Raw genomic sequence first — 13,673 nt, forward strand, 5'->3', positions numbered from 1 at the left:
GCAAGTGTCGTCTGCCCGCTCCTCGGCAGGGTCCCAGATGGGCCTTTTCTTGCAGGGAAGTGCACGTGTCCTGTCACTCTCCCAGACCTTTCCAAAGCCCGTGTAGATACCCCTGTACGTCTCCAGAGCTAGGCCTGGTGGTATTACCCATTGGCTGTGGTGAAATGGGTCAAGCAGCACCGGACTGGATTTTTAGAGCAGCTGTGTTGCAACTCTTTGGCACAGAAGTGGATTTTGTCCCCAGAGTGGCTGTTTTGTGCACCCAATTTTGTTTAAAAACTGCCTCCTGCCTTTTGCTGCTTTAAGTCCAGTGCTTCGGCCCTGGACGCATGGGAGGCTGCAACATGCTGCAAGTCATGCCTGAAAACAGGAATTAAAGCTCCTGCATTCTCGAGGCATTTTGGGGGAAGTTTTGTTGCTGGCTTGGCAAAGCGCAGGGTGGCTTTTGAGTAAAGCCGCTGATTTTATGCTAGGTGAGCATCTGGCTCAGGAGTTGTTGTCTGGGTTAGCCTTCTGGTTGGTCTTTGTGGAGGTAAAAGGCTGCATGGAAGTTTTTCTCCTCTCTGAGGAGTCCCCACACTTTTGGCCAGTGGTTCCACATTTGAGAGGATTCAATATTCAAAAAAATAGTCTTAAGTCCCCTGGTGAGCAACTAATGGATTGAAACTAGAAACTCGTTTTTCTTCTCTCTCTTTATGCCTCCCTTAAATCAATGAGGCTTTACTCAAGGATATTGGGTTATGGTGGATGCTATAAGGAAAAAAAAAGCTCTGTAGTGAGTAAAACCTGAAATGGTACATGGATCCTTTTGATCAGGAAGCCTGCTGCAATGCCAGAGAGTAGGGACTTTTCCTTGTTAGATTGACTGAGCGGCGTATGAAATGCAAACACATACATGCCTTGCTGATAGTTCCAGGCCGGCTTTTCTGCATAATGTGCGAGAGCAGAGGGATAATATCAGAAACAGTATATACGTGAAATATGTGGTGTTGGATTTTCAAAAGAGCTCAGCTTGCACTTTAGATACCTGCAAAAATAGCTGAACTTTCAAAAAGTAACACCAGAGCAGCACACAACAGGGGGGAAAGACGGATGTTGGCTCTTTTAAAAATCTGGCCATATACTGTTTTTTCGATCTTTGGTGTGAACTTCCAACTGTGCTGTGTACATAAAATAAATTGCATGTAACAATAGTATTACTACATTTTCCTTCATTATTAAGATTGCTTGCTGAACTAGTTTCACAATTCAGTGGAGGTAGAAATGAAAGCATGTCCCCCTGAGAAGTTAGGCACCTTTGCAGGTGCTGCAGCCTTTTCTTCCGGGTAAGGAATGTGCTGATGTGTCTCGTTGACCTCTGTTGCTCCACACTCATTGCACTGGGATTTCCGGTATGCATCAGAGAGTTGCTTCACTGAAAAAGGGTGTAATAATGAAATGAAGTATTTAGCCTCGAGCAAAAAATCTGGTATTTTCCAAATCAAAAGGCTGAAAGCGTGACAATCCTATGGAGAACAGGTCTAGCTTTTGGCTTCAACTGGCTTTGTGTTAACACGTCAACCTGCACTTGGGATTTCTTTTTGTTAGAAACAATGATTTTGAAGAGTTCATCTATGTAATTTTTGGATCTGGATGGTTGTATTCACACAGGAGTTTCTGTCCAGAATGTAGATCTGCTGAGAGAGGTGCACCTTGATGGGTAGCTCACGTGCATTATGCAAAAGCATTCGGTGGTCACTGTACACGTTCACCTGCAGTCCAGCATGTAGCTCTGCTATGGATCATGTCTCCAGTATGACCAGGTGGCAGCTGGGCTCCTGGGAGCAGCAACTGGGGCTTTGGGTGTCGCTGGCAATCCTGGCTCTTGCATGCATCAGTCCTGCTAGTGTCATTTCCAAAAAGCACTTATGTCCCGCTGGCTTTCGGTGGAAAGCCTTCTCCTGTAAGTGGCTTGCTTGTTTTTGGGTGTCGTCCACAAGCTGGTGCCAGCAGTGCTGTGATTCACACCTGTACTGGCAAAACCGTAGAGCTTAACTTTGAAAACATCTTTTATTCAGTCCAGCTCAGAGGTAGAAAGCAAGGGGCTTATATTTCTGTAATGGAAGTCTTCAAACAAAACATCACATCTCCTGTAAGTCAAACTGCTTCTCTAATGGTCTATGTCTTATGTTGGAAACAGGGATGCACCTGTCTTGATCCTTCTTCCAAACCTATTCCTTCAATTTCTTTGCTAACACTTTTCCCTCTTTAAAGAAATCAGTAAAATTACACTGCCATAACTCATGGTGTGGGAGTCACCTCATCTGGCTTTAGATGTCATTAAATCTAATCACCCAAGCTCCTAGCATAATATCTGCAGGGAACAACTCATCCCACTCCTGTCTTTGGATGGGATAAATTGTCCCCCGGAGGTGCCTCTCAGGCAGTATTTGCTGCGAACCGTGGTGATTAGCTTCATCTAGATGCCTAGGTTTTAGAGAGTCAAACTTCCGAGAAGACAACCGTTCCTCCTAATCTTATGTTACAGCTTTCCTTTAATGGCACCCCTGGCAGACTCAACACAAATGCCTTTATCACGTAGAATTCACAGAAAAATAATAATCAAGCATGGGTTTACAGAAAGATTTACAAAAGCCCAGAGGGGAGCTGTGTTGCCAATTCCTGCTGACTTTAGGAGGCCATCGGGGCGGTAGCAGTGCTCGAGGCCTTTGCCATTCAGCTCTCTCTAGGAGCTGGCTGTAGGGTTGTGGTTTGTGTACCTTTGGCTTTGCCTCACCCGAAGAGGAAGGAAGCGTGGATTGACCTTACTCCTTGCTGCTCGTATCCAAGATCAAATATCAGCCTCTCTCAGGAGAAGAGGAAATTGCAACACACGTTTTCTTACACAGCTTTTCTCTTGGAACAGGACTGCTCGTGCATAGCGGAGTCCTTTGCTTGAAGCCGATGTTGACATTTTGCTGTCGAGCTTTTCCCCTTAGCCGCTGAGGTGATCTTGGTGAAATCATGTCACCTCTCTGAGACACCATCAGCCATTTAAAAAAAAAGGGGGGGGAATATTAAACTTGCCTCCCTTTATAAAGGGCTTCAGGAGCCACAAATGGTAAGAGGTAGGCAGCAGCATCGGTGTGTGCGGTGCGTAGTGTGTGTGTCGGCGTGTGCCTGAGCCGTCCCTGGAACCAACGTCTGCTTTCTCCCACAGGGATTTGAGGCGGCTGGGAGTGACACTTGTTGGTCACCAGAAGAAGATAATGAACAGCCTTCAAGAGATGAAAGTCCAGTTGGTGAATGGGATGGTGCCGTTGTAACTTGGTTTTAAAGTCACTTCCTCGAGTGGTTGGTCCTGCACTTTGTATACTAGCCCTGAGATTTATTTTGACTAAAGAAAAAAGGGAAATTCAGTGGTTTCTATAACTGAAGGACGTTGGCCTCTGCCACAGCGTTTATAAAGTAGTGTTTGACTCAAGTTTTCATTTTCTTCCTATTTGTGTCCTCATTTTCATGAAGTAAATGTAACATGCATGGAACATGGAAATGGATCTACTGTACATGAGGTTAACCGATTTCTTACGCTTCAGCGATGACAACAGCAAGGCTTCCCACCACATGTTGTCTGTACATGGGATATATATATATATAGCACCTTTATATACTGAATTACAGCAGCACATGTTAATACTTCCAAGGACTTACTTGAATGGAGAAGTTTTGCAGCTGTTTGTGGGCTCACAAAAGCTGCGCTTCACTGAAGTTTACTTCGAGTCTTACTTGTCTACAGAAGTGTATTGAAGAGCAATATGATTAGATTATTTCTGGATAGATATTTTGTTTTGTAAATTTAAAAAAAATGCTGTTACACAGCGTTAAGTTATAGAGACTAGTGTATAAACATGTTGCTTACTCAATGGCAAATACAATACAGGGTGTATATTTTTTTTCTCTCTGTGTTACAAAGTTCTTTTAGTTTGCTCTTCTGTGAGGATAATACATGACGATGTATATACTGTACAGTTTGCTATACATCAGGTACAAGATTGGGGCTTTTTCATCATTTTGTTCTTTTTCCCGTTTGCTTCATTTTGTTTTTTTCTTTTGCGTTACCATTATGCTTTGTATTTTTGCTGCTGTTTGGTTTGAGCAACATGTAAAGCCTTCGGGAGTTTTGATTTGCATATATGAGGTAGAAGGAGTCTGCTTAAATAAAGGATGTCACCCCACTTCTTCTCCACTGTGGGCTGGGGCCATCCAGAAGAAGAGAAGTAAAGTGGGAGTTAAAGCATCCAGCTCTCACCCTGCCTCAGCGGCAGTGTGGCATCTGTGTTCCCTTTGTGTGTCTGATAACCTGCCCCTAGCGTACCCCTTCTGTGTCCCCATTATCCAGCACAGAGATTTCACGGCATTTCCCCAAAACTGTGGCCAGGCAAGCAGGGGAGGGAATTATCTTGGGATCTGCGCTGTCCCAGGTTGCTTTGTGGGTATTTTTGGCTTAGACACCCTCTGCGTCCCTTGGAAAAGTTAGGCAGGTTGGCCCCAAAACCCTGATCCCTCTTACAGAAATGGGTACAGACCTGGCCACTTTGGTTCAGAGCACAGAGAGGAAGGTGAAGGAGAGCAGCCCAGCCTGGTCACAGCGCTGTCATCCCATGGTCGGTGTCATCTGCCTGAAGCTGACACAGCTTGAGTCAGTACCGGGTTGTAGCCAGCGTTCAGTGTGTACATCAAAGCCTGAAGCTGCTGTTTTCAGGGGGACCTGAGGGCAGCAGAGAGATGCCCAATGCTCTGGAAATCCTATCAAGAAACAGTTTGGGGCCATCCTCCTCTGTTTGCTGTAGATGGGATTAATCGGTGCAGTTATTTTGGTATTCATAGGTTGTTCTGTGAAGACTTTGGTAAAGATAAGGATTAAAAACTGCTCGGCGGATGGCGAGTGTGTACTGTTACTGTAGATGTATTGCTTCCGTAGAGGCGTTGGATAGCATCTCAGAGCGTTATTCCTCAAGGACAACATCGACGTGTTGGCTTAGGGCTTCTTCCTTCATCCCCCAGCGCTGCAGAACAGAGACCAGGCACCCTATCTAAAGCCCAAAGGCAACTGCTTTCCTTCACCGCTCGCAGAAGCACGTGTTGAATGCCACTTCAGCTGGCTTTAAAGGTCTTCAGTTTCCTCAGAGCTCTTTGATGAGATTTGACGCAAGTAGCACTTTCTAAAGAAAAGGGGTAGGGAAAGGTCTAGCAGGAGAGGGCTCGAGGGGGGTTCTTAGCAGCAGGGCTTGCTTTCTTTCCACAGGGCTTCTCGATGCAGAATTCTCCCATTTTGAAATGATATGCACGCTCTGTAACGTCCACTTATCCTCCAAACCACCTTGCCATGAGGCATGGGCAAGGTACGAAAGATCAGGGGGAAGCACCGGCATGCGGGAGGGCAGAAGCCGGCCGCTCGCCTCTCGCACCCCGCTGCCACAGCACGGGAGCGCTGAGCCTGCTGGCAATGCGAGAAACAGGACGGGGACAAGTCGCGCGGTGAGATGCAGCGAGGCAGAAGGGGAAGGCCTGGTGAATCTCGATGGTGTGATTTCTCACCCTGTTGTTTCGTTTTGTCAGCCACCAGGCCACAAAAGGCGGGGGGAGAAGGAATCAAGACATAACAATTTCGGCACATAAAAGAGATTTGTCAAATAATAAATAACATTATTAGAGCTGTCAGCAGAGCTATCTCGGGATTATTTGTGCCTCCCTGCCTGCAGTGCTTTGTAAAATAACCCGTAGGAAGACAGAAGCAACAACTTGTTTCTTTGGGAGGTATCGTTCGGTCGCTGCATGCATCGATCAGCTGCACTGAGAGAGATTTTATTAGCAAATCTCAGCACTTAGCCTTTCTGCCTGTTTTCTTCAGTCGTTCGTTAACTGTTGGCTCTCTGTAAGGATTTGGGTTTGTTCTTTTCCATGGACTTTTACGAGAAAATCCCCTTTCACCATTTGTGGGTTTTTAAAGGCATATGCAGTACTGCTGGGGTGCACCACATTGAGGTGAGCGTGATGTGCTTGATATTCTGTAGTAACTGCCAGATACTGGAGCAACCTTCAGATGAACCAGTGGAAAATGAACTGTTCTTCAGCCAGACTGCATTTGTAAATAGGGCACCTACTCTCAGTTCCTTGAATAAATAAATAAATGACCTTTTATATTTATTTCAAGAACTGTTCTTGCTACAGATCTCTTTATTATAGGCTTTGTCTCTGAACTGAAAATAAAATAAATTGATGTTTTAACAAATAGGGTCCAAAAGTTACAGCTTCTACATCCATGTGCAAATTCCAGAGTACTTACAACAGAAATTTTCAGTTACCAGTGAAGAGAGAACTGCAAGCATGCAGTATTTGGGGCAATCGTACCAATTTTTGGGGCCTTCCACATGGATTTGGGGTTTTAACATAAAGCTCCCTTCTTACCATGGTATCTCCAACGGGCAAGGGGGGTTTCGCAGCAGCTCTTTGAGACTTTGTGCCTACGGTCTTGGCCAGGCTACTGCTGTTTCCACCTGCTGAGCCAGGGCATCATGAAGCACAAGCAGAAAAACTTGCCTTCAGAAGGAGTGGCAAACGAAAATGTACAGGCTGAAGTCAGATGTTGGGAATGGATGGTTGTAAATATTGGCGTGCCGTAGGAGATCACTGATATTTTTCTGGTTATGCTCTTTTTAAGCACAGGGGGAGGTAAGGGTGGTAGTTAGCTGACCTTGCGAGTTGTGTGCTGGACTTTTAAACCACGGAGAAGCACTGTTTCTCATTAATCAGTAAAATTGGAGCTGTAGGAGGATTTCCTGCCTATGGTAAGTCAAAGTAGTTTGTTTTTCAACTTGCTAGTGCTGCTGTTGGTACAACGAATACTTTTTTTCCAGTATGTTTTGCTGTTAATTGTGAGGAAGTACTTCAAAGGGCCGGGGAGGTGAAGAGGCTCCTTTCAAAACAGTTTTTCATCTCAGGAGAAGGAAGTCTCCCCAAGCATGGCTTGTTTAGACTAACCTCCAGTCATTGGATAGCTGTCATTTGGAAAAATTACTTAATCCTAAAAAAAGACTGATTAAAATAATAATAATAATAATAATAATAATAAAGATTTTTTTTAATTTATAGCTTCTATATCTTAACAACAAGAAGAAAAAAAAAAAAAAGCTGATTTTTTTTGTCTAATTCAGTGTTGAATATAAAAATGTAGAAGCCTGAGTGACCAAGAAATTGCGGATCTTTGGACCGCTGTAGTCTTGAAATTAGTCATTAAGGCGTGTGTGAGATATGTCAGTAGCAGTCTAAGAGTAATGCTTAGTTTCTGATCTTTTAGTAATATGTTTGTGGCAATTCCTTAGGGTAAGTAGGTGGCGAGCTCGTGCATCCAGCGCTGCCAGAGCCTCGGCTCAGATCCTCGCATCAGCGTTTCAGCTTGTAGGAGACTGTAGCATCACTGTATTTACACTCCTCCTGCCCCCTTATTTCCCCTCCTCAGATGTTCTCTGTGCATTTCGTTTGTGTACTTTTTTTTTTTTTCGTAGTGTAAGATATGAAATTTTTATATTTTTTCATAAAAATAAAAATCTTTGAATAACAGCTACATCCAGTTGTGGATCACACACGCAGTTTGTGAGCCTTCCACGCAGCGCCGGGTCCTCCTCCCTCTGCAGCATCCTCCCGAGGGCACCAGTATCTCCTCGCTTACGGTGCCTGTGTGCGTCCCTGCCTTCTGCCAGCCCCTGCAAGAGGAAGCCTACAACGTTCGGGTTCCTGGGGAGGAGGTGCACACGCACCCCCTGAAGGTGCAAAAGCAAACTGGCATGATCAGGGGAACCTCTTCCTTTTATTTTTCTCTCCTAAACGCAGTCTTGTCGCTCATTTTGTGGTCCTGGGTGGAGAGAGGCGGTTCTGGAATGAGAGAGATGTGCAGGGCTCATGTGCAGGCCCTAATTATTCCTGCTTCGTTATATGCTGTTACCTCTCCTCCTCTGTTTTTATTTTAGAGAGAAATCTGCTTTTTAGTCTCATTCGTGCGGCAAGATAGTGCGGCAACAACCACTGGCTGTGGTTCTGTGGGTGCTGAGCCATTCCCTTCCGAAGAATCATTACATTTTACTGATTTTTTTTTTCTTTTTCCACCAAGGGATGATTTTCTTTTTCTCTGATTTTTTTGGTGGGAGGACATGGCAGCCCCCGTGCCCATCAGGAGCACCTACAACCACACGCTGAGGGCAACCTCACACTGCCAAAGGGGCCTTACGGAGAGCTGGGAAAGGCGATGGGTGGGAAAGGTGGTGCTGTGCCACGCCAAGGGGTGAAGATTGGTTTGGGAAAGGTCTAACAGAGGTAGTGGTGGGCTCAAGGAGGGTGTGGAGAAAGGGGCAGCTGGGGTCTTTTCAGGCTCCTGAAAGATAACCGCTGCTGGAGGACACAGGGGAGAGCTGCAGCTGAAGATGCCAGACCTCCTGCCTTCATGGGGAACCGCGGCGGATGACGGGTGATACACGCGTAGCCTGGTGTCTGCGGCCAAGCAAGGCACAGTAGGCTGGGGCGGCAGAGGGATGACGCCCCGTATACTGGCGGGAGCTCCAGGTCAATTGTGTTAACAAACTGATGTTGTCAGCAACTCAGATAAAGATCTCTGGATTGACATGCCGGTCCCATGCGGTATTTTCCTATGTAGGCTGGGGTTGTCTGCTGCTGGACCGGGATGGCAACGGAGTGCAAGATGCTGGCAGTGAGCAGAGCGGCTCTGAGGACAGGGCAAAAATAATACTAACTCACCACACCTCGGCCAAGTCTGCTTAGGCAGCACCTGTGACAGCTTCATGGAGGCAGAGGCTGCTAAGAGGAAAGCACAGGAACAGGAAACTTCTTTAAAGAGGCTGAAAGTGAAATAGCCTTGCAGGTGATGGGGAGGCTCAAGGCGACTTGGGCTCACATGAGGAAAATGGAAAGGTTCCTCATCTCTAGCACTTCAAATGCAAAAAAGTGAAATAAGGGAGGCAAAAGTTTTGAGGGACAAGGGTGCTTTACAAGGCTTCCTTGGAAAGGTGCCTGATTTCTGCTGCCATAGAAATGGGGATGGGGCCCTCATGAAGACACATCTGTGGGAGCAGCTCCCCCCTGTCCCCGTTTCTCAGCCAACGTGAGCGGGCGGGACAAGGGGCGTATCCTGATCAGATGGTGAAGGGCCAAAACTCATTACTGTTACCAGGCTATGTGGGCTTGTAAGGACGAAAGCCGGCTACAAAGTCCTTCTCCAACACTCAGTTCTCACTTAAAACCAAGGAATTAGGTAATTTCTATGAGTCTTTGTCTTATAATTCCTATCCAGTAACCTTAAAGTGGGGACCTAAGGCTCCGAATCCTCCTCCTCCACTGGCCCAGCAGGGTTCGAGCCTGCAGCGCTGCCATCCCCAGAGGGGGCCCCGGCCCCGGGGCAGGAGCGGCAGGGAGGCTGCTCCCCATCGCCCCGGGAAGCTGAGCCGCCGTGCAGAAAGCAATGCAAGATTTATGAGGCCGTGGGGAGAACAAGCGAGGGACTCTTCATGTATTTTTCATGGGCTGAAATGCATAAATAGCATGCAATGCATAAACTGTGACCGGATACTTAAAATAGGGAACGGAGAGCAGGCTGGAACAGGGGAAGAAGTGATGAAAGAATGAGGGAGATTTATTCAAGTCAACAGGGCCTGATGAAAGTCACCCCCGAGTGCATTAAGAAGCAGCCAAAACAGCACGGCCTGAGCCCAGGGTGATTCATCTTTGCCGACACGAGGCTGGAGCTGGACCCCGAGGACCGGAGAAGGGCACACGTAGTACCTGCTTGTTAAAATGGATGGGTAGGAGGGGAGAGGCTGGCTCATCTGCAATTCCTCGGGTGCAGCGTGGTACCTGGGGAGATGCGAGGACAAAGTAGTGCACGGGCGGTTTATCAGGCCACAGCCGAGCCGTGCAGAAAGCAAAATGGCACCAAGGGATGGCAGGAATGAAGTGGCACACACACGGGGGGAAGGTGGGAGGGAAGAGACAGCGACACAGAAGAGGAAAGGAATTCGCATGTTTTTTTCTGCAGGCTGAGGGGGGATTTGGGGGTTAGAGAGAGCACAATGCCTCCCTCCAATAAGGAAGGGCAGCAATAGCCCAGCAGGCCCGAAGACGTTTCAGTGTCATTTCCGCGGTGTGTGCCACCCTTCCCAGTGCTTCATGCTCCCCAGCACCCATGATGTTCCCCTAATTAGGTGCACGTGTGCTTCCAAGCATGCATTTTTAATAACACATCCACTGCCGGAGGTCAAACCTCATTTACATGAAAATGGGCATGGGGGAAGCAATCTCACACCAATATAAGGAAGGAAGTGTGAGCCAGTGGCACGGCCAGCATAAGGTTTCTGCCCTCGCTTGGCAAAAGCTGCCTGTCACTCTTTTTATATATTTATTTATGTTCTCTTAATTCAGCCATCCCTGTGCAGGTATTTCATGCTGTAGGGGCTCTGAGGGAAGCCGTGGAGAAACTGGTGGCATGATGCTCACTGAAGATCCCCACTTTTTTTAATTGCAGTTTTTCGATGTGGAAGTGCCCCAGTACACACCAAATGGTCAGACTTTTCCAAAGCAATTATTTTTTCCCTTCTTTTAGGCTCATTCTGAAAAGAAGTCTAAACTCCGTGTGCCTTCTCTCACCTCTCTGTTTCTCACTTTCTCACTAACCAATGCTTTGTAGGGCTACAAGAAGTTTTTGTCATGACAAAAATGGGGCCTGGGGTTTGGCTGACCTGGACTGCTCTCCTTTCCCTCCCTAATTTTTGGGCTTTCCTCTTCCCCCTTTCAGTTGAAGCAACAAACCAGAAAATCCCTTCCTTGTCCAGCTCTAACTTTCACAATCGTTGAAATAAAATAAAGTGGAAAAGATGCTTTACGACACCGATGTGCTTCTTTTGTTACCTATTAGCAGAGCTGGATGGGAGTTTGGCCAGAAAATTCCTTTGGCTTCCCCGTGAGCAGGTGCCAGGCATATGTGTGCCCCTGAAGATGACTTATTTCTCTCAAGGCTTATTAACTAAAAAAAAAAAAAAAAAAAGAGAAAAGAGAGAAAAGAGGAAAGGGGCACATTCCAGGGGTAAACTGGGGTGGTTCCAGGCCAAGTCAAGGATTTATGTCAGCTGACAATGGGGCTGCTGTAGAGATTTTCAGGGTATAAAAGGCAAAAGCCTGCTTTGTGCCTGCTGAAGGAGCCCATACACCGTTAATGCAATAATCAAGCAGAGAGCAGGTGGGAAGTAACTTTTTAATAAGAGCTTGGCTGCTTTCCTGCCCAAAATAATGACAGGTGGAGACTGAGGTTTGTGGCTGGAAAATCACTTCTCTGATGTATCTGTTGCATAAGGGAGTAAATGTGTGGGGAGTAAAGCTGTGAGATGGGATGCTAGCCTTTTTCTTGTTTTGCTACCAATAAAGGCCATATTTATTACAAGAAAATTGAAATCCTATTGATTTTTCTTCTGAGACAATGTGTTCTGAGTTTGACATTTAAACGTGAAACTCAGAGCTCCAGAGTTTAATCATTTACTCCTTGAGAAATACAGTGTATGGAGCTGCTGAATGAAAGGGCATGCAAGGTAAAAATGATATTTCCTTACAAAAAAAAAAGAAGAAGAAGAAAGGGAACAACCTCTCCCATCCATTGGTACTGAAAAATGTCAGCGAAGCAGTGTTCTGCCAGCCCTTTCCATGAGACTTGTAGGAGCTCAATACCAAATTGATGTTGGACCGCATATTGTCGGAGGAGAGGAAAGGATGTGTATATAGGTACAGATTGTACACACACACACAGAAGCACGGCGTGATAAACCCTAATTAAGGCAGGGATTAGGGCACGACTGATATGTGGCAGACACAGCAAGTTGCCCAGCTCAGGCTGAAAAGTGGTGCCAGGGTGGGGAAGGAAAAGATTAGTTCCTGGTACTTGGGTGGGGAAGGAAAAGGTTTCTTGGGCTCGGAAGCTACGTTCAGCAACAAGCAGAGCTCTCAGGCACTGTTCATGCCTCCCTAACGTACGCTGAAAGCAGATGATTTCTTTGACACTCGTATGCAAAATGCAGGGATGGCAATTAGCATTCAGGTGCTGCTGTTAGCATAATTAGAGGGGCAAAAGGCTGACAGTGATAGCAGCAAAGCCGGAGCCCGGGTCAGAAATGTAATGGAGAAATAAATTACGGCGAGAGAGCGCATTCAGAGCCTGAATTTAGACACAGCAGGTACTGGGATGGAAAAGAGCCCTTCCTCCTGCCAGTTCATTTGTCCTCCGCTGATCTCCATGGAAATCACCCCTAAGCTGGGCTGGGTGCAGGCTGGGGCCAACGTTTCACACGCTCAGTCAGGGTCAGGCCCTGCGGCTGGCGAGGGGCACAGGCATTTCTCCTCACCTTTTGACTTGGTATTTCTTACAGCAAATCTTCAGCTCCAAACCCAAAGGGCAACATCCAAAACTACTCGTTCCACAGGGGATTTGTCTCTTAGGGGACGGGTATAACCACATCGATGCTCCTGTCCACAGCCAGCATCAGGGTGCAGTGGTGTTTGGTCTCTCCCAGATTGGTGTGTGCCATCAGGGACCAAGTCTCTGGCATTAGAGGTGGCGTGAGGGAGGCCCAGAGTCACACAGCCAGAAATAGAGGTGTGGACAAGTCAGCAGCAGCTCCCAAAGCATTTCAGCAGTGCCAAACCATCCCTCTCACTGGTGGGGGTGGTTTCAGCCTCGTAGAGCCCAGCCCTGCCTCTCTATAAAGACGGGGAAAGCTCCAGCTCTTTCCCTGCTTTGAATTACAATCAGCAAAATGATGGCACCAATTAAGCAACAGTACTCGGCCGCCTCAATATTAAAAACAAATCATCTGCCTTTTATGCACGAGTGATTTCTTGGGAGCCCTCACGTCCAGCTTGATTTATCCTGCCCAAAGGCTGGGGGGGCCCAAATATACAGTATTTAGGGCATCACTGCGGGTGTTGCCAGCAAAGAGCTGCGTTTGCAATGGGGAGCATTTGAGGGGCTGCGTGAGAGTCCAAGGGTGTTGCAGGCTGCCAACTGGGAATGTGCACACCCCAAACTGCTGGGAAAAAAAATTAAAAAACTGAGCTACCATCCTGGGGACCTCTCAATTCCAGTAAATTTAGGGAGCCTAAGAACAGCAGGGTTTGACGATGGGAAATGTGAGGGTGTGGCTCTTTCCTTGCAGCGATGGAGCTGTAGTGGTAGGTGCTGCAAAGCAGTGCAGCTACCTTTGAAACCAGGGGGCAGGACTCTGGCTCCCCTGAGACAAAAAATAAATAATAAATAAATCCACAGAGAGAGAAAGAGAGAAAGAGAGAAAGAGAGAAAGAAAGAGAGAGAAAGAAAGAGAGAAAGAGAAAGAAAGAGAAAGAGAGAAAGAGAGAAAGAAAGAAGGAAGGAAAGAAAGAAAGAAAAGAAAGAAAAAAGTAAGAAAGAAAGGCGAAGGCCCTATTCTTTTTTTTTTTTTTGGCAGACAAAACACCAGGTGCCCTGGCTGCTTCTGCTGGCAGAGGGGAGCAGCGCTGCCACTTGGTGCCCCCACGCACGGTGTCACAGCTGGCTCTCTTTGGGCTTCGTGCTTGAAGCTGAGTGTGTGCCAAGCCGGCGTCGAGTTGAA

At 46.9% G+C, this 13,673-nt stretch overlaps 1 protein-coding gene across 9 annotated transcripts in view; it reads left to right on the forward strand.

The window, feature by feature from the left end:
- Nucleotides 1-13,354, forward strand: part of EPHA5 (EPH receptor A5) — a 207,059-nt gene extending 193,705 nt beyond the window's left edge. For 3 of the 9 annotated variants that reach the window (XM_048073506.2, XM_048073509.2, XM_066996327.1), the window contains one exon: nt 3,200-13,351. In XM_048073506.2, the coding sequence (XP_047929463.2) occupies nt 3,200-3,305 (106 nt within the window). In that variant the 3' untranslated portion in view covers nt 3,306-13,351. Of the gene's footprint in view, nt 1-3,199 lie in introns of all 9 variants that reach the window. The other 6 variants (XM_066996326.1, XM_066996328.1, XM_066996325.1 and 3 more) reach the window with 4 other exon arrangements.
- Nucleotides 13,355-13,673: the final 319 nt, after the last annotated feature.

The sequence above is a fragment of the Anser cygnoides genome, chromosome 4 (assembly GCF_040182565.1).
Source record: "Anser cygnoides isolate HZ-2024a breed goose chromosome 4, Taihu_goose_T2T_genome, whole genome shotgun sequence".
NCBI lineage: Eukaryota > Metazoa > Chordata > Aves > Anseriformes > Anatidae > Anser > Anser cygnoides.